At 41.2% G+C, this 20,964-nt stretch overlaps 1 protein-coding gene across 2 annotated transcripts; it reads right to left on the bottom strand.

Annotated features, from left to right (window-relative positions):
* Positions 1-5,960: 5,960 nt before the first annotated feature.
* LOC308398038 (uncharacterized protein) lies at positions 5,961-19,312 on the bottom strand. Of its 2 annotated transcripts, none has more exons than XM_080884415.1 (4): positions 19,241-19,312; positions 12,839-12,944; positions 8,318-9,250; positions 5,961-7,992 (listed from the first exon to the last, which is right to left on the bottom strand). In XM_080884415.1, the coding sequence occupies exons 2-4, from the start codon at positions 12,854-12,856 to the stop codon at positions 7,300-7,302; spliced, it is 1,644 nt and encodes a 547-aa protein (XP_080740541.1). In that variant the 5' UTR covers positions 12,857-12,944; positions 19,241-19,312; the 3' UTR covers positions 5,961-7,299. The 2 variants fall into 2 exon arrangements, with proteins under 2 accessions (XP_080740541.1, XP_080740542.1); XM_080884416.1 differs by lacking the exon at positions 19,241-19,312 and adding an exon at positions 15,215-15,517.
* Between the last annotated feature and the right edge of the window lie 1,652 nt (positions 19,313-20,964).

The raw sequence follows: 20,964 nt of genomic DNA, 5'->3' as shown, positions 1-20,964 counted from the left end.
TACTTTCAGTGTGAATCATTTGCAGGAACACAGGCAGGATTTAAAGTGCAGAACTTTACAGTCTCTGTCTCAAAGTTGGTCTAAACATGCTAACAGCTCTTTGTTTTTTTCAGTTTTCACTGGTTTGATGTAATGAAAGAAATTTTAAAGAAGCAGACGATTGTTGTTATTTTAGTTCTATAGTTTCATAAATCGTGGTGTGGATCTAAGTCAACATTCAACATAAATAAGATAATACAGCACTTTGATGGTTGCCTTTGTATTTTCCCAGCAGTGCTCAGGTTGGTTCTCGGCTACATTTACATACAGATGTTAATGTGTTCAGCAGCTGGACTCATCTGAGGAAGGAACATTGGAAAGGTGCTCAGTGCACAACTGCATCACTAATTTTATGTAAGACCCTGTGACCCTAGTGACAATTTGGATTATCCAATTAACCTATCCCCACAAGAAGGACAGATGTTTCTGTTCAATTCTTAAATCAATTTTTTCAAACACAAACACTATTTTAAAGCTTCTAGAGAGTAAAATATTAATGATAATTATAATAACAATAATAAAAACAAAAGCTCTCAGATCCATCAAACCAAGCAGCAGAAAGAACAATAACTGAAGAGAAAACTTTAACCTTGTAGACTTCATTATGTTCCAGCTGCTCTACAGACGCTGTGACCTCGAACTTAAGCAGGTCGTAACGTATGTGCAGCTCAATAACTTCATAATCAGACCCTGTGGTATTTAGGCAGCAGAACAACTAAGAATAACAACTACAAATAATGTTTTTAGGTTTCTGTTGTACTGCAAGGTTCTGTACAGGAGAACCAAACCAAGAGCAAATATTACGCCTCATTTACACCTGAGCACGAAGAGCCATCAACATTTAGCAAATTGAATCATCTTTGTTTAGATGCAAGAAGAATCATATAGAAATGAAAAAGTAGAAATAGAAATCCAGAGCAAAGATATCCTCTAATTCAGCGTAGCACATGTGCAGCTGCTGCGATTCACGTAAGCATTCGGCTCGTCGCTGTTGCAGATTTTTCTCTCGCTGTTCTGGCTCACAGCGCTGCAAACACAAAAATAAATATCCCCAAAGCTGTGAAAGGGAGCTAATTAGTAAGAGTATTGTTACTCTCCGCAGGAGTAGTCCAGCAGTAGAAATCAGTCCAATAACAAGGTGTGTAACATCTAGCAGGGTGACAGAAAAACCCAGGGTAACTTCTAAGGACCTCAACGTCTCTCACATTGTGTTTTTTAAACATGCTTCCATTTGTCACTTCAGTCTTTACTCTGAAATACAGGAAGAGAAATCATGGCTGAAACAATTTCTCATGAAACCAGGGGTGTGGTCCAACAGTCAGTTTGGTGAGGAAGGTTCCTAACTGAGAGAAGTGACCCAGAAGTATCTGTGTAGCAGCCACAATGAATCCAGATCATGAGCTTTATTAACTGATCAAAGTCTCTTCTTTCATCTTCTGTATCATTCAGTTTGCATTGGTAATGCCCATTATTGTAATGCTTTTTTAAGACCAGCAAAACTTTATTTCACTTTGGGTTAGCTGGGATAAGTGATGGATGGAGGGAATTTTACTTCAGCCACAGAAATCCTAAACAGGAAGGAGGAGCAGAGTTACAGTGGATCACTATCCAGCAGGGAAACAAGGTTTATTTCAATTTCTTGGCCATGAGTGAGATTTACTGAGTGGGCAAATTAGGGAGACGACACCATCAGATCCCGAGCCCTCCATGTGTTAATCAAGAGACGGCTGCTGTGCTACATCCATAAATAATGAATAAATTAGGAGCTAAAGCTGAAAGGACAGTTGTTAAAGAAGAAACGCTTTTATGAGTTTTATGTTGCATTAAAGTATATGTTCATATTTTACTCTTAATAGGAAAAGAACAAAATGTACTACTCGCTCTGTTTATAGAAAGAGGAAGTTCACCCTATGACATTTATACGAACTTAGACACACACACACACACACACACACACACACACACACACACACACACACACACATATGCAAAATTAGAAGAAACTGCTATGCTTGTTTCACCCTGCTATAAATAATAAACAACTACTGCAGCTCGGTGTGAGTCCTCTCTGAGCCCTCACCCGTGCAGCACGTTAACCGTCTCCAAGTGTCTCAGTGTTGTTTATTCACCTGACTGTTTGATAACTGTAAATCTCTGACATTTAATTGGTCCTTCGAGCCGCTAATGGACTGGTATTAATTAAGCCTACTCCTTTTGGTGACTGGTTCTTGCGCTTCAAAGCGGGACATTCAACAACAACATGACCAAGTTTATGACAATAGAAACATTCCCTTTCAGTCCTTGGAGCAAAAGTCTGTCGTGGGCTTGAAGGATCCTTTCGTGGGGGAGGTTCTCTGGTGGTAACTTCACGTTTCTGCACAAAAACAGTTTTATGAGTCAGCACAAATTCATCAGCTATCACAGCTGCTTCTTTCAAAGTGGAAACCTTCTGTTCATTAAGGTGTACAACAATGCATTCTGGCAGGCCATTTTTGAACTCTTCCAGCAGTATCAGTTCACGTAAGGAGTTGTAGTCAGGAACTTTACTTGCTGTTATCCATCTATCAAAAAGAGTAGCTTTTTCACGAGCAAACTCTACAAAAGTCTGATTTGCTGTTCTTTTGTGATTGCGAAAGCGTTGCCTATATGCTTCGGGAACAAGTTCATAAGCAGCAAGGATAGCAGACTTCACTACATCATATTTCAAACTTTCTTCCAAAGACAAAGCAGAACAGACTTCTTGTGCTTTGCCTACCAATTTGCACTGAAGAAGCAATGGCCAAACTTCTCTCGGCCAGTGCAATGAGGCAGCAACACGTTCAAACACATTGAAATATGTATCAACTTCTGATTCACGAAATGGAGGTACCAACACAATGTTTTTACTCACATTGAAACCACCTGGGTTTACAGGGGAGAAGGTTGTTTCACCAACAGATGAATTTGCAGAACTAGGTTGAGTAGTAGTACTTCTTGAAGTCTGTGCTTGTAACTCCAACTGACGCAGTCTGACCTCCCTTTCAATCTGCAACTCCAGCTCCAACTTTTTCAGCTTTAACACCTTTTCTGTCTCTGCTTCAAACCTGCGAAGTTCCAACTCTGCCTGACGAGCTTGGGCTTTATCCTGAGCCCAGGATAAACACACAGGAGACACGCAACACACTGACAGTGTTGCAACATCTAGCAGAGCAAGGTCACAAAGTCTCACAACACAAGTTACAGTTGTGGAGCAAAGAGGTCACGTACCTCGGACATAAGCTTACAGGAGAAGGCAGAACACTGTTAGACAGCAGAAAACTAGCAGTGCAGAATGCTCCAAAACCACTTACAAAACAACAAATGATAAGTTATTTAGGTCTCTGCAATTTTTGCAGATGCTGGATACCTGAATATGCTCTGTTAGCTGAACCATTGCAAAACTTAATTTATGGAAAAAATCTAGCACTGAAAGATAAAATAGAATGGACACCAGAAGCAGAAAAAGCATTTAATGATCTAAAACTTGCATTGCAGACGCGCATAGTTTTAGCATTGCCAGACTATGAAAAAACTTTTTATTTGCATGTTGACGGCGTGGCCAGTTATATGAAAGCCGTTCTAACGCAAGCTTTCGGGGAAAAACAACGCCCACTTGCATTCTATTCCTGCAAATTAGACTCAGTCGCCTCCGGTTTACCAACATGTGTACAAGCTTGTGCCGCTGCAGCAGAGGCAGTTAAAAAATCAGCTGAAGTTCCTCACGCTGTAACCTCCATCTTGCTACAAGGGGACAGAGCCTTTCAGTCTGTTGCACCAAGGCTGTGGAACAGTTTACCACTACAATTACGTTTGCTTGACTCTGTGGATTCTTTTAAAAAACAGTTAAAAACTCTTCTGTTCAAACAAGCCTTTTGTTGATCTACATATTTTATATTTTTTTACATTATCTACATTTGATCTTTTACATTGTATATAATGTCTATTGATTTTATTGTTTATTTTAATATTTGTGTACAGCGCTTTGTGATTGCCTGTCTGTGAAAAGCGCTTAATAAATAAAGTTTACTTACTTACTTTACAAGAAAACTTATCTTATTTAACTCATGCTAGACAACTTTCATATGTAGGCATTCTGCTTTCACAGTCACACATTACAATCGAGAATTGTGGTCAGTTGAACCCTAGCACACTTCTCACCGCATCAGTAGATGGTGAAAAACACTGCTGTATAAAAAAACTGGAAGAGGAAACGAAACCGAGAAGTGATATTTACAGTATACCACAGTCTACCTTTACAGACGTCTTCGTAGATGGCTCAGCATCTAAAAACAGTTATAGAAGCAAAGCCTTTAACTTCCTCAAACTCTGCACAAAGTGCGGAACTGACGGCTGTTGTGCGAGCGTGCAGGCTGCACAAGGGGAAGTGCATAAATATACACACTGACAGTCAATATGTTTTTGCAGCAGTGCATCATTTTGCAAAAATATGGCAAAATGACCGAGCCGCAAAGAAGGCCGCACAGCAACCAATACAAACTTTAGTATCTGAAACTTCACAGCTGATACCACTTGATGTACTTAAAGACGAACAGAAAGCCGCACCTATCGCAGAGCAAAAGAAATGGCTAAAGTGTGGAGCAGAAAAACACAATGACTTAATGACCTGTAATGGCAAACCAGTATTGCTAAAATCCCTACACAAGACAGCAGCATTAGCGACACACGGATTAACACGTGTGTCGAAAGGGGGGAATGTCAGATATCCTCCCTAAGCACTTGCTTGAGAATAAAGAGATTGTGCTAAACAACCAACTGCCGAGTAATACCTCTCCAGTGTCTTGCAGGTTACAACCAGGAGATTGGATCCTGATCAAAGTGCTCCAGAGGAAAAATTGGAGTTCACCTAGGTGGGAGGGCCCATATCAGGTCCTACTCACCACGCCAACCGCCTGCAAAATATCAGAAAGACTATCTTGGATCCACCAAAGCCACTGTAAAAAAGTGAGTGACAATCCAGACGCTTAGACGCCGGTTCCCCTAGCTTCCAGGTGATCTACCGGTGGAGGAAGGGCTGATTGGGTATATCCCGCCTCTCCACTTCGCTGGTAGTCTACTCACCAGAAGTCTAGGTGTGCCTGGTCATCATGAAGAAACTTGTCCTCATAGTGGCTGGCATCGCGCTCCTAGTGAGCCTATTGATACTCACCTGGAAGGACGAGGTCCCACAGCACCACCTGCAGAAGAAATGGTCATATGACAACTCACACCTGAAGGATATGGACAAAGAGCACAACCACCCCTGGCTGAACAATGCCTGGTACCGGTACGTCTACAACCGAGTACATGCAGAAGACAACCACACAGGCTGCTACGTCTGTTCTCACCTCCCAACAACAGCAATGCAAGCCACCCTATATGGAAAATCACCCAGCCTTCCCGAAGCCCTATGTATATTCCAAAGCCATCAATGGAACATTCAACGTCAGAACGGAACCAGGAATACAACATCCAATGTGTTTCAACTTTGCACACGGCAACTGAAAGCTGGGAAGGAACCGAAACTGCTCCCAGACTTTCCGAATGCCGCAGGACAGAAAGGCACAGACAAGCTTCCTGAATGGCACATATTGGGTGCAGGGTACAGCATGGGCATGTGGCTCAAGGACATACTTCACCATCCCACCCAACAGTACCGGACTCTGCGCCCCAATTTTAGTGTCAGACCACACATTCAGAGTATTCCATCAGAACCAACCACGACGCAAGAGGAACACTGATGACGTGCAACCCCATGACCCAATCTGGGGCAGTGATGTACCAGCGGAGTTCAAGTCGTGGACCACCCGACAGAAGGTCCTGCACTCACTGTTCCCATGGGTCGGAACTGGAAAAAACACGTTAAGAATTGAGACTCTTGACTACCAATTTGGACTTTTCCTGAACAGCTCAACAAAGATGAATAAGGCTCAGAATGAGGAAATCGACGCGATCAGAATAGTGGTCATGCAACACAGGGTCGCCCTGGACATGATTCTCGCTGAGAGAGGGGGCCTCTGTGTCTTATTCAACACCACTTGTTGCACCTATATCCCGGACAACGTGCACTCCTTGACCATGACCACCGCCCTAGACAAGTTGCGACAACTGAGTAATGCGCAGCAACAAGACTATGTCACGAACAATGAGGACTGGCTGACCTGGCTGCTGAGTGGCAGCTGGAAGACCCTCGTGATAAAAGGACTCGTACTGATAGGAGTTCTGCTTCTATTATTGTGCTTGTTTTCTACATGTATCCTACCATGCATAAGATCCATGATTGACAAAATGGTACAGGCCACAGTAATTACCTATGTTGGACTGCCACTAGAAGATGAACCGGATGAAGAAGATTTAGTATAGAAACACACACACACATACTGAATGATGCTACAATTGAAAATGTTATAAGCAAGTGATTGTTGGCTGATAATAAAGTATGATTAAGTGAAAAATATTAACATCAGGAGGGGATGTTAAAGAAGAAACGCTTTTATGAGTTTTATGTTGCATTAAAGTACATGTTCATATTTTACTCTTAATAGGAAAAGAACAAAATGTACTACTCGCTCTGTTTATAGAAAGAGGAAGTTCACCCTATGACATTTATACGAACTTAGACACACACACACACACATATATATGCAAGATTAGAGGAAACTGCTATGCTTGTTTCACCCTGCTATAAATAATAAACGACTACTGCAGCTCGGTGTGAGTCCTCTCTGAGCCCTCACCCGTGCAGCACGTTAACCGTCTCCAAGTGTCTCAGTGTTGTTTATTCACCTGTTTGATAACTGTAAATCTCTGACATTTAATTGTTTATTTATATCATCTTCACGTGAACACATTCAAGAACATCACAGATGAAGAAACATTAAAAACTTCCACACTACATGAAGCAAGAAAAATAGTTTTTCTTTCAGGTGGTTTCAGAAAAACAGAAACATCAAACATCTCCAAGACTCTCTTTGAAAGAACTAAAATCCTTTGTTCTCATGGTCCAATCATGAGTGAACTCCCCGATGAAGCCTTGTGTGCTAAAACATGTCAGAGTTTTAAAGGTTAAACATGAGTTTCCAAAACGTTTTGCTGGAGAACAATGAACTATTTGACTGAGTTTCAATCATTTACAGACGAGCAAAACCAGGACAGAGAAAAAAGGACAAAACTGACTCAGTAAAACACAGAAAAGAAGATCCCATGTAGATCTGTATTATGTAGAAGTTCAGCCCAGCAACCAGTTCAGTTCAACACAAGTTTAAATGATTCTATCTGAACTCTGTGGAGCCTGATCTCAAGCTTTTTGAGTCTGACACAGAAACCAGAGGATCTTTCTGTGTCTTCAGATTCACTGTGATCCAGTGATGGGAGTGATTTCAGCCCTGAGTGATCGCGCTGATGTTTGCACAGAGCAGACAATGAGGTGAATGTTTGGGCACATTGGTAACAGTGAAACAGTTTATTAGTAACGTGGGATCGTTTGTGTGCAGAGTATGATCTGAGATTCCTGAAGCTCTTGTCACACTGGTCACAGCTGTAGTTTCCTTCTATGTGTGTTCGTTCATGAATGTTACGATTACCTGAATGCGAGAAGCTTCTCTCACAGTGTCTGCACTTGTGTGGTTTCTCTCCTGTGTGGACTCGTTTGTGTGATTTAAGGTCCCTTGCAGTGGTGAAGGATGACCCACACTGATCACAGAGGTGCTTTTTAACCCCACTGTGAATCAGGTCATGTTGTTTTAAATCACTTAGTGTGGTGAAGCTTCTCCCACATTCTTTGCAGTATTTCAGTTTGTCTCCAGTGTGTCTACGTTGATGTACTTTTAGGGTATTTTGCTGACTGAAAGTTTTTCCACAGAGGTCACAATGAAAGTCTTTCCCACCACCACAGTGATGACAGGGTTGAGAACTGGATCCATCTGTGTCGCTCTGCTTCTAAACAAAGACACAAAGACAGTGTAAGTCAGTCCTTCAACATTTGTATCCTGAACGTCGCCTGAAATAAAGAGCATCTCTGCAGACGTCCAACTACATTTGACTGTTTCAGTTAACACACTCAGTTTACTGGGCTGCAATAACTACAATACTACCACCATAATACTACAGTAATACTAAAATCATAACTGAAAGGAAAATCTGAATAATCACTCAGAGCTGCTTTTCCATGCAGTAGAATTGCTAACATGCTAACACAGTTTAATGAGCAGAGTTGTTCCAAACAGTCAGGCTAAAATGACAAGATAACAATATAAATACATACCTCACAGTAGCTGCACTTGTAGAGTCTCTTTCTGGTGTGGATCTGTTGGTGTCGTCTCAGGTGACGTGGAGATTTAAAAGTCTTCTCACACAGGTCACATTGATAAGGTCTCTCCTCAGTGTGGGTAAACATGTGTCGTTGTAAGTCTGTGTGAGTTATAAACTCTTTGCCACACTGTTCACAGCAGTACACATCATGTCTGTTGTGAATGCGTAGGTGTGTATTTCGGCTCTCTCTCTGGCTGAAAGTTTTTCCACAGATGTCACAGCTGTATGGCTTAATTCCAGAGTGGGTAACTAGATGCCTCTGTAAGTGGCTACTGTGAGTAAAAGCTCTGCCACACTGATCACAGCTGTATGGCTTAATTCCAGAGTGGGTAACTAGATGACTCTGTAAGTGGCTACTTTGAGTAAAAGCTCTGCCACACTGATCACAGCTGTACGCTTTAACTCCACTGTGGATGAGTTGGTGTTTTTTTAGGTAACCCTTCCTGGAAAAAGACTTTCCACACAAGTCACAGCTGAACGGTCTCTCTCCAGTGTGGATGACCTGATGCTGTTTTAGTTTAGCCCTCACAGTAAAACCCTTCCCACACTCGTCACAGCTGTATGGCTTAATTCCAGAGTGGGTAACTAGATGCCTCTGTAAGTTGCTACTGTGAGTAAAAGCTCTGCCACACTGATCACAGCTGTATGCTTTAACTCCACTGTGGATGAGTTGGTGTGTTTTTAGGTGACCCTTCAAGGAAAAAGACTTTCCACACAAGTCACAGCTGAACGGTCTCTCTCCAGTGTGGATGACCTGATGCCGTTTTAGTTTAGCCCTCACAGTAAAACCCTTCCCACACTCGTCACAGGTGTGTTTTTTCTCTCCCTTTCTTCTGTGAGGTTTGTCGGCCTCCTGAGAGCGCTGACTTCTGGCTCCATGTTGGTCCTGCAGTGACAGAGATACAAACAGAGGCAGTGAGTGAAATGCAGTCGTGGAACAAACTCAACCTTCAAACTCCATTAACACTAGTTTTAAACCTGAAGGTGGAGCGTGGCACCAAACACCTTAAAGGTCTCTTATCCCCACCTGCTGGTAGTTCTAACACATTACATCCAACCTGCTGTTAAAGATAATTCATGACTGTTCAAACACTAAAATCATGCACACACACACACACACACACACTATTTTATAATTTAGATTATTTTGTTGTTTTCTATTACATATTTCTATAATTTGTATAGATTTATACAGAATTATTCAGTGATAATAAATCCTATGTTTGTTTATTCTAAAGGAACCCCGTTAGCTTCCACAACAGATGTTGCTCGTCTTCCGTCAAATACTCACATAAAATATTACACAATAAAGTGGATTCAGGATATCCACATAATTTCACTCTTACATCCACAGTGAGGTTTCACAATTGTTCAAATATAAGCAATCAATAATAATAATAATATCAATAACATTGAGGCACATTACACAAATTTCAAAAACAAATCATGTCTTACAATATTTACAACAACTAAAAGCTCTGTAAATCGGCTTTTAAGTGTTCATTGAAGTTTTGAATAATTCTCTAATTTTTTAAGGCAACTTATTCCACTTAAAAGTTGCTCTAAATGTAACAGTTTTACAAAACGTTACTTTTAACTCGAGCATTTACTAAATTGCAGCTTGTTGAAAACTGTGTAATATGATGATGTATTTCATCTGGATACTGCAGCTGAGCAGAATAAATGTGGTGTGTTTAACAGAATTGCTTTCTTTAGAACTACAAGTAAGCCATAGAATATTTTAGCCTGTACAGGAAGCCAAGAAAGGTTATTATGCATTTTATCAATATTAGTATAGTATGAACATCTTCACACATCTGGACGCCTTATTCTGGACTAACTGAAGTCTGTTAAGATCTGTCTTATTAGCTGCTGACCAAATGATTGAACAATACTCCAGATGAGACATTACTAGTGCATTAATGACATCTTTCATAGTGAAGAAGTGATACACAAAGAGCATTTCATAGCCATAGCTATGCCTTGCCGGCAGAGTTATGTGACATTAGTGATGTTTGTACTTTCAGCGTTAACTTGGTTTTAAAGCCTTTAAAATATACGCCGTTCAATAGTCGACCTTCATCTGACAGAGAATGTGATGATTTTGTGGATAATTAAAGTCAGTCATATATCCACAAACACAACAAGCTGAAAGTCAGTGATGCTGCTCGGTTTGCAGTCCTGAACATCACGGCACAAGCAGGATCCACTGCACTGTTAATGTTAGCTGTGTTATATTGCTGCCTCTGTTCGGTGGTGTCGAGCCAAACGCACTTTAACGTGTGTTTGAACGAGCTGACAGTTCACTCGTTAAGCTGAAAGAAAGATGCTTTAATCACAGCAGCCACACATGTGTCCACTGCACCATCTGGAACTCTTCTTGTTTACACTCGTAATAACACAAACACTAAATCCTGCTTCTCTGGTGCTGTTGTGTAGCAGTGTGTACACCTGAGACTGCCACCCGTCTGTCTGTCCTGCACTCTCTCTCTGTTTCTTTCTCTCTGATTGTGGAATAAAAGTATGAACATGTGTTTATAAGTTACACTTGTGTTTGAATCCTGCAGCTTATCACACATTTGATTTCCATGTGTGACGACTGCAAGTGTCCAGAGTGAGGACAGACTGAGGGAGCCACTGCTGCACATCATCTGTGAGGCTTTGCAGCCCTGATGATCCACCAGGACAAACTCAGCAGTGTGTGAGGAAGAGGAGGAGGAAGAGCCAGCAGCAGCTGACAGATGGAGAGAATAGACAGACTGTTCCCTGTTTGTGAAGGACTGCTAGGAAAGTTTAACATAACTGTCTGTGATGAATCAGTCTTATTAGGTAATGTTCAAATAATGTGATCATCCCAGTGTTTTCAGTGTGGGAGAAAGTACTCAGGGCCTTCAAGTTACACACTATGAAAGGCAGCAACAAGTTTAATGTTCAGAAACCTAAAGTCTGTATCAGCAGCAGGATGGAGCTAAAAATAAATGTTGGTTTCAGTTCTATGAAGCTTTGAGTATTTTGGATCAGTAGCTGCTGTGTTTGTTGCATCATATTGCTGTAACTGTTTATATGCTTTATATATTCTGAGCTAAGTTGATCTATAGTGTTACATCATATTCTATAAGGATGTTATGTGTTTGTAGACTTTCTGCCCAGTTTGACCCATTTAGCAGAAGTCAGCCTGTTTAAGGCTCTGATATCTATTCTGTGTGACTTAAAGCAGTTATGACATGGTCTGATTTTCTCACCCAATAAAGGAATATTTCATATATCAGTCGACTCTTCATTCTATCAGACACAGTTATCACAGCTCCTACATTTGCTTTTTACACATATATGTAAGCATTGAGCCACATTTAGTACCAACATATTAAATGAACAATATTTGTCTCTTATATATGATACATCTATATACACACTGTCACAGATACTTGTCTGTGAGTGAAGTGATTAATATAATAACTATAATATTGGCCATATTATATTTACATTACCACAGTGAGATGACTTTAGTCTCATGAACAACATCAGCTAATTGTTATTTACAGCTAATCTTAAACGACTGTTCAGCACAGAAATGAAGCCCAACAATCATGTTTCACAGTCCTGTGGTCTCAGCCTCAGATACTCATCAAATCACACAGAGCTCATGTAGAAACAAATGAACTAAATATGTTCTCCTTCATTTCTGTCAAACAAAGCTGTATGAAACGTTTCCAGCTGTTAGTATCATGGTTGCTAGGCAACCTGGGCAGCGCGACGGAGGCTAGACGTCCCATTTCACGAGCCTACGAGCCTCGCACTTCGGCCTTAGCGGTCTTTGAGTACGCGGCCCTTGAGGACTTTAAAGCTGCAGAACCTGAATCGGGATACAGCCATGATGATCTCCAGCCTCGTGCTCGCCAACATTCTCACCTGAGTTAAGAAGACGATCACTGAAATGGTCTCAGCAGGTCCTTTGATGACAGCAATGAAATGCAGCGGTAAGGCTTTTTGGGGATTAAGTTCGTTTTCATGGCAAAGAAGGACGATGCAGTTCATCTGATCACTCCTCATAACATTCTGGAGTGCAGGCAAAATGCTATTATAAAAACTTAAGCAGCAACTTCTCCAGGTTCCAATATTTATGCAATTCTCAAACCTTTTGGCCACGACTGTATAACCTCTTCTGAAGTTTAGTGGATATTATACATGGTTATGCTCAGGATGTGTCGGCCAGTTTCCACTGGAAACGCCTTTTGGTTAAACTGTCAGCGAGGAATTTGCATTTGCACTGTTACATTTTTATATAACTTTAATGCACATAAACAACAGCTGCTTGTTTCAGTGAAAATACATTGATGGGTTTTTAATAAAGTTGTGCAGCTGTAAAGTATTTTGTCTGGTGTCAATTCTATCGTCAGCTACATCGTTATGGCAAATGTTCAAATGTATATGGTGATAAATATCTTTGGTCATATGGTCCTGCTCTGTCTGTCACCTTCTGTGTTGAGCTCATTGTTTCCTCTGTAGTGGCTGAGCTGAGTCCAAGTAGCTGAAAATGTTCCTCTGCTGCTCCGTCAGACTCTCCTCCTCCTGCTGATCAGCTGGGACACAAAACAGATCTTTGTTAGGCTCCACACTGCACTGAAGAGTCAAAGTGTCTCATATGTTCATCTGACAAGTAAAAGAACACATTTTTGTTTCCCGAGGTGGGCAACTTGTTGGAAACAAACACAAAAGGTTTGAGCACTGATACCTGCCATTGCTGGCATTGAAAGATGCAACGCCAGCAATGTGGATTGTCAAGACTCAAACCAATCATCAAGCAAAGACAACAGGGATCATTTGTTTCTGTTTATTTAGCATTCACAGCATTTGTAGTTGCCTTCTGTGCAGGGGAAGTCCACGCACACTGTGTGGTACCGCCATCCGCAGAAGGTGCATTCAACCTCTGTAAGAGAAACGAGATTGTCTGAGACTGAAATGATATTAACTAAAGAAGTGGTGATTTGTAAAACTTCACATTTTGATCCGGGACGTACTCTGCATGAAAACAAGCGCTCACTCTTCCTGCTCAACAAATGACAAGGGCGGAGCCTTATACCACGTGATACAGAAGCTGTGCCGTGTGATGCTAAAATTAGCAGGGAAACAACAACGGAGAGCACGTCAGGGATGACGAGAAAGTGACAGGAGAAAATCCGTCCCGGTCAACCACCCAAACATCAATAACGGGAACCTTATACAGCGCTTCCCTATACACGTCGAACTCCCGCAGGCACAAAGACATTACGGAGGCTATCACTTATCACCTGACCAAAGATATGGCTCCATCAACACTGTGCAAAACGAGGGATTTAGGAAAACGATCAACACCCTAGACAAACGCTACACAGTGCCGTCCCGCAACTATTTTTCTATTGTTGCACTACCTGCTCTGTACACGCAGCGTCGAGCAACGGTGGAGACGGAATTTCAAGCAGGACAACATTTTGCTGCAACAACAAAACGTGAGACATTTGTTGTTTTATGTTTATTTATTGTTATGAGAGAATCATGATCTCAATTCTAAGCCAAAAAATCGTGATTCTCATTTTATGCAAAATCGTGCAGCCCTAACATTAACACAAAACTATTGTTTCACCAGAGAAACACACATGAAGAGAGAGAGAGAGACAATAACAGCTACCAAACAGTCGTCATAATTCGTCACACAATGAGAAAAGGACAAATCAACAAGTAACAATGACTAATTAATATTAAAATCTGTAACATAATGTATTGTTTGGAGTTTAGTCTGATTGGTTCAGGATGAGCTGCCATTATCCAATCACACGTCTGCTTACCTGCATCTTTTCTCTTTTTTCTAACCTGAGCACCTGATGGCTTTGAACTTTTGTTGTCCATCTTCCATTGGTTTGAATTTTGCGCTCCAGTACAAACACAAATCCCCCAACCCGAGGATCAGCACAATTAACCTAACAGACCTACACCTTAGTTCACAGATTCACTTTGTCTAAGGTTGATTTCTGGGATTTCACACAACCCAGGATTCAGATCGTGAATCCATGATGGGCTTGGATTTACATCATTATAAATGAAATGTGCTCTACTTGGAAGCAGCCGGCCCCGCCCCTTTTGACGGGTTGTGTGAGACTTTAAATCATCAAACTGTAAATTATAAATTTAAATTGTTATTGATCCTTTACCCCGAGTCCTAAAGTGTAGATTTATTTTCTTACTCTTCTTATATTTATTGTTTGTTTACTTGCACCGCTGTAACTGCAGCCTCGTCGTCTCGTCTCTCTATATGCTGGACTGTCTGTAGCGGAGATGACAATAAAGTTTACTTTGACTTCAGCAGCGCGCAGGCGCACCGAGGGCTCTCGCGCTCACTTTATAGAATTTAGAAAAAACATGGGTGCAGATTATAAGTCTGTATCATAATATCTGTTTGTTGTGTTGTTTTTATTTTGCGAGTTGGTTATTAGATGCCGCTCCAGCCAGCCAGAGACTCCCCGCCGCCCCGCCCTCTCCTCCCTGTGCCGCCAGCAGCAGGCGCACCTCGCAAACGGAGGGTGCCCTTACTCCCAGCAAATGGCTGATAGAAAACCGATCGGTGCCTACGAATTTCCCAATATGCGCTGGCATGACGTCGGGGAAGCATGGGTACGACCGATTATTTTATTTTTTTCTTGCCCGTGATGCCCCCCCACCACGATGCATTCTATTGGTTTGCACACTTACACACACCCAGCTGTGGTTTCCTGTTTTGCTGGACTCTGGAGAGCCCCGCCTTTAACGCTCTTCTCTCACAGAGAGCAACAGAAAACTTGGAAAAACTCCAGATTGACTGAACTCAGTTCAAAGTTACCTTGACACCTTTAGATGTGAGACGTAGTGATGGTCCGCTTGAAGCTGACGCTCCGGTGCGTGTGTCAGAAAGATCAACGCGCTGCTTCAGAAGCACCGTGTCGAGGCTTGATTCGTTTGGCCAGAGTCACGTGATCAGTGACGTCTGAAGCTTCGTTTAGAACGTACCTTTTTTTAAATCGAACTTTATTGAAACACAATGAGTATACAACATACAAACAGATGAAGTTTACAAAAGAACAGAACATGAACATACAGAACCAGGAGTAAAAAAATGATGATATGAGTAGGCGAAAAAAATCAACATATAAATATTGTTCTGAGAGGCTTTTTGTTGGTTGAGTCTGAAATTGATTGTATGTACAATTCATATCCTTATAAAAAGGCAGAACTATGGTGTTTTATTAATAAACTTACATTTATGGATATAAAATAGCTAAAAGTATTAACATGCCTCAGAGAAATCACTAATAACACTAAGGGCTGGACGGATTTGATTTGCATTCTTCAAGAAGAGTGTGGTGTCATCAGCTAGCTGGCTGATGATGAGCTCCTTATCAGCTGTGCTGATTCCTTGTATAACAGGTCAAATCTCGGGGTGGAGTCTTAATCATTTTAATTGAGCTATTGCCATTCGTGTACAAGGTTTTGATAGCTTTACAGAAAAATGCCAAATTGTTCCAAAGAGTGTAAAATAAATTGATGTTCAATTGTATCAAAAGCCTTTTAAAAATCCAGGAAGAGAATGAAGCTATAGTCAGATACCAAATCAGAGTAATCAAGTAGATCTAAAACCAGTCTCATGTTCTTAGAAAGGTGTCTGTTTCTCATAAAGCCTGATTGTGTCTCATCGATAATTGTGTCCAAGAACTCTTTCATTCTGTTAGCAAGTACTAAAGCCATAATCTCATAGTCATCATTGAGCAGACAGATGGGTCTCCAATTATCAATAAGAAGTAAGTCTTTGTTTGGCTTTGGAATAAGTGTTATGAGACCCTGAGTAAGAGTAGGAGGGAGGATGTTATTCTCTACACTTCCTATGAAAAGCTGCAGTAAGAACGGAGCCAGGAGATTAGAAAATGATTCTTAAAACTCTGCAGTTAAACCATCTGTGCCGGGAGATTTGTTGGCCTTAAGTGCAGAAATAGGATTACAAACGTCCTCCACAGTCAGAGGGCTGTCACAGTGACTTCTATCTTCCACAACAATAGTTTTTAGGTTTTTAATATTATTGAGAAACAGCGTTGAGACATATATATATATATATATATATATATATATATATATATATATTCTACTTTTCTAAATGATTGACTATTTCAATGGAGAACCTAAATGACACGGACCTGTGTTTGTTATTACATATCTCTATTTTGAATGTGACAAGTCTATCATTCCCTGTTATTCATAGGTATTAACAGAGTTTTTGGCCTTTTTTCCTCTATAAAAGCTAATTGACTCTTTACAGTGGCCTGCTATGGTTAATAATAACATGTTCAGTCATGAGTGAAATCAAAGCTTTTCTTCACTTTAGCATTTAATATTCCCAACAATATAATGTGATACCTTAATTAAAACACAGCTAATAAAACACAATTTTCTTAATGCAAACATCAGTGACTCAACATTAGCAACCAAAGGGTTCAGTCTGCAGCTCACACTCATGTGAAGCTACAGCCTCCCCCTTTAGTCTCTGTCATCCTTCTGCTCCTGCACAAACAAAGCAAGACAAAACCTCCACCCTTCTTCTACAGGCTGGGTGAATTGTTGTGGACATTCACTAGTCCTAAAGTCGGCACCGTTTTTGTCTCAGTATCAAGTCAGTTAAACTTTTAGTCGTCAGTCCGTCACAGTCCAGTCACATGCATACATCCACACACATTCATACCAGATATTGCTGATAATGGAGTCTCACGCGCAGCCTATTCGAGCCTCCATCACCAGCAAGATGACGTCATCATTTTAAAGGAAAACAGCTCCTTGTTTTTGGACTGGATTGACTCGCTGCAATCCTTTTAGGCTCAGGACTTCTCATGTGATCAATGTCACATATAAGTGAATTTCTCCCAAGCCCATTATAATCATGGAGAAAAACACTTTGCCACTGTTTCCAGTAAGAATATTTTATAGCGCTTTAAAGTTCAATCTCTCAGGTCTGGATTAAAGAGCTGATTTGTTAAATCGGGAACTCACTTAAATCACACCTCTCAGATGTTCTTATCTCAGTGCACTGTAACAAAAGCACAAACAAACGCAACCAATAAAATACTAATAAAGTAACAAATACTGGGGCCCATTGCAAACATGTCCAAGCATAAAACCATCTTTCTCTCTCTTAGAGAAAGAAAACAATCCAAACCTCACTGATAAAATCAACCTAGTGTCAAGCAAAACCCAAAAATCAACCAAAACTTCACCAGAAAGTTTTCCTCCCTCCCGGGACAATATTGTGCAGGAATACAGGCACCGTAACTCCTTTTGCACTGACAAAAACATGTTGGATTTACTTGATTCAATAGTGGACACTGGTTGCACACAAAGGTTTTGCTTTGGCAGAAACTTAAACAACTGAGTTAAATCAACACAACCTTTTCATATTCAGTAAACCTGCATGTTGTGTTCATAAAACACGATTGAAACATGTTCAGATGGAGTAAGTTGAGCTCCTGGAACATTTTAATCCTTCAATTGAAATTGAATGGGTCTACAACAACTACCATCCTCCTATCTCTATCCTGGTTGCAGCAGGGCTGGGAAATAACCCTGAAGTGATAGGTTACCAGGCAGGGTACACCCTGGACAGCTCACCAGTCTATCAGATAGAAACACACAGCCGTTTACATTCATGGATAATTTAGCCCAGGACCTTCTTACTGTGGAGCAACAGCACTAACCAGCATGCCAACAATGGAGGAAATACAGGAAAGCTATGATTTCCTGTATTTGAGGCAGAATTCTTTTGTTCTTGCCCTTGACAGGTTAATCCACAATAAATAGCAACAGCATGCATGTGGTGTGTGTGTCGTTGTCTGCCTCTTATAACTCCAGTGATTTTCCTGTAGTTTGAAATCTTATGCGGTGTTGACACAATAATTTGTTGTAAACCAGGAAATTCCCAACTGTGGTAGAAAGCACAGCTTAGCCTTAGCAAATGTTCAAAGAAAAGTCGTCACTGGGGTTTTTGCAAATGATATCAGTGAGCACTGTGTGGCAGCTGGAGTCAGACAACTGAAGCTCCCACAATCAAGACCACAAACAGCTTTCAAAGGAGATTTGAAGCTTTTCTGGCAGCAAGCTTCATGATTTATGGGACTGGAACTGGAACAGAAACTACCTGATCACCAATGGTGAGCTGGCATGGAATTATTTTTATGACATTTTATCAAAGTTATAAATAAGCATGCCCATTAACACATAGTGAGTGAGCATGTTGTCTTCCCACGCAGTGAACAGCGGATGCTAATGTTTTTGTCACTTTTTACAGAGTCAAACTCAAAGTAAGGTCAGTGCTTCCACGCTTTAAACGCTGCACGCTCACACTCTCTCCACACTCGATAGATTATCCATTGTTCATCTGCACACAGCTGCGGTTTTAGTAACGCAGTAACGCAGCGTGCTTACGGCAAAGTAACAGTAATCTAATTACCTTTTTTGCAATAGTAATCCCTCACTTTACTCGTTTCTTGAAAAAAGTAATCGGATTACTGCCCATCTCTGGTTGGAGCTGTGCACTTGTGGGTTCAACCTTGTGTACACGTTTATCTTTGCTGTGTGTACTTGTACCTCTGAGTGGAAGCTGAACTCTTGAGTTCGAGTATCGAAGCATCAGCTGTGACGTTAAAGTCCAAACAGCTCGTTCATTTGACGTGCAAATGAACGAAGGTAACGCCGTTGTCATGTGGATGTGTCACTGAGACACTTTCCACATCCACAGCTCACAAAATGGGAAAACTATAGAAGTATAACAATGAAGAAGTTACTATGTTACGGGTCCCAAGGATGAAGACCTCGATGACAAATATGTTACCTGTAAAAGCAGGTGAAGAGCAGAGTAAGGAAGACACGATGCGTCTCTGCTTTCCTCCAGAACGTGTCTGAGTCTGATTTATTTCACACAAATAAATGCTATAAAACACTAAACATGAGCTTTCAATATACTGTTCAGCTGGTTCCTCATTCACATCAATTACATTTACTTATTTCACAACATCAGTGAAATATACTCTTTTTAACTGGTTCAGTTTCTCAAGTTCACACTTCTTTCCATAACAGCTACATCCTTTTATCATATCAATAAACACATCACATTGTCTTCTGCAGTGTCTTACTGGCTAAACAGTTCTATTCAATAACAGCATTGGTAAATACATTACATTTGTTCCCTCCAGTAATTTACTGGCAAAATCACTATTTAGTGCATCATGAAACACAGCTTGTTGAATCAACCCATGAATGCCTCTGTTAGCTACACAGAGTTGCTCAGAGTGCTTGTGTTACACTAGCTAATCTACTCAGTCACTTTAACAGAACTATTAACATTCACATCTCACAGAACTGATTTGATTGGAGCATTACAACACGTTTGCACAGAGCATAGGAGCGCACTGACTCTGCTTCACGAGCGCTCCACCTAACGAGCGGGCTCGCGGTGCGGTCGCGCGGGACACTCCTCTGGTTTTCTCCCGTGTTTACATATAAATAACTTTGGCGGACCGCCTTAACTCTCCCATTCACATTAACGTGGGTAACCATGGTGACAATAAACAACATTTTCGGTGCGAGCACCGTGTACCGACCTGTAAAAGCAGGTGAAGAGCAGAGTAAGGAAGACACGATGCGTCTCTGCTTTCCTCCAGAACGTGTCTGAGGAAGCAGCGGAAGGTGGGCTCCACTTACTGCACCCCGAAACCCCGGAGCAAGCACCAAAGTTCCGCCCTCACTGCTTTCTAACATAAAATGAATCCCTGTTACATGGATTTTCTATCCTCTTAAAGAAACTGAAAATAAATACATATAGCAATGAAAAATGTCCCGTTACATGAGTGTTTTACACAAAATAATATTCATGTGGTCATTCCCTCACAGGGGTGCCACAACTACACTGCTGTTTTGACAGAGACACAGTGTGTTTATCTAACTTGGCTGAAGCCAAAGTTCTCCAGACAAATTCAGTCTGTTTCTGCCAAGTGTGAACTCACTGGATGAGCGCCAGATACACAGAATCAAAAAGGGATAAATTACTTTTCTTATGTCATGTTCCCGTCACAAACTGGCTCAAGGAGAGGGGAAGCAGGAGTCCACAGATGAAATGTTCCTATAAATAAAGTGGAATTTATTCAAACTTTACCAAAACTTCAACACATCAAATACAAGCAGTTCAGCAGGGAGTGGATGTGTGTTGCATGTGCCAGGTGGATGCAGAGAGAGGCCAGGGCCACGTTCAAACCTGAACACGCTGCACAGTGTTTTGTTCCATTTGTTAGGGATGAATGAAATGCTTCCTTGAAAGGATGTGTGCAGTCACCAGTGGGCGTGGAAGCATGTGCGCCCTCATTTGGTGGGTGTGCAAGAAAAGTCATCCTGTCACACAGCAATGCCTACATAAATCACACCACTCTGCTTAAAATAACAATGTTTAGTGAAGCAGGTGAAGCAAAGGGCTGCTTTTAATAGGCTGGGAGACCCAGGTGTGCTGCTTTAGCTGCTGAGCCTCTTATGACAGAACAGCGGAGAGTGGTAAGAAGGGAGGAG

Source organism: Rhamphochromis sp. 'chilingali' (assembly GCF_963969265.1).
Source record: "Rhamphochromis sp. 'chilingali' genome assembly, chromosome: 1".
In the NCBI taxonomy this organism is placed as follows: Eukaryota; Metazoa; Chordata; class Actinopteri; order Cichliformes; family Cichlidae; genus Rhamphochromis; species Rhamphochromis sp. 'chilingali'.
This window is presented reverse-complemented; position numbering and strand designations above follow the sequence as displayed.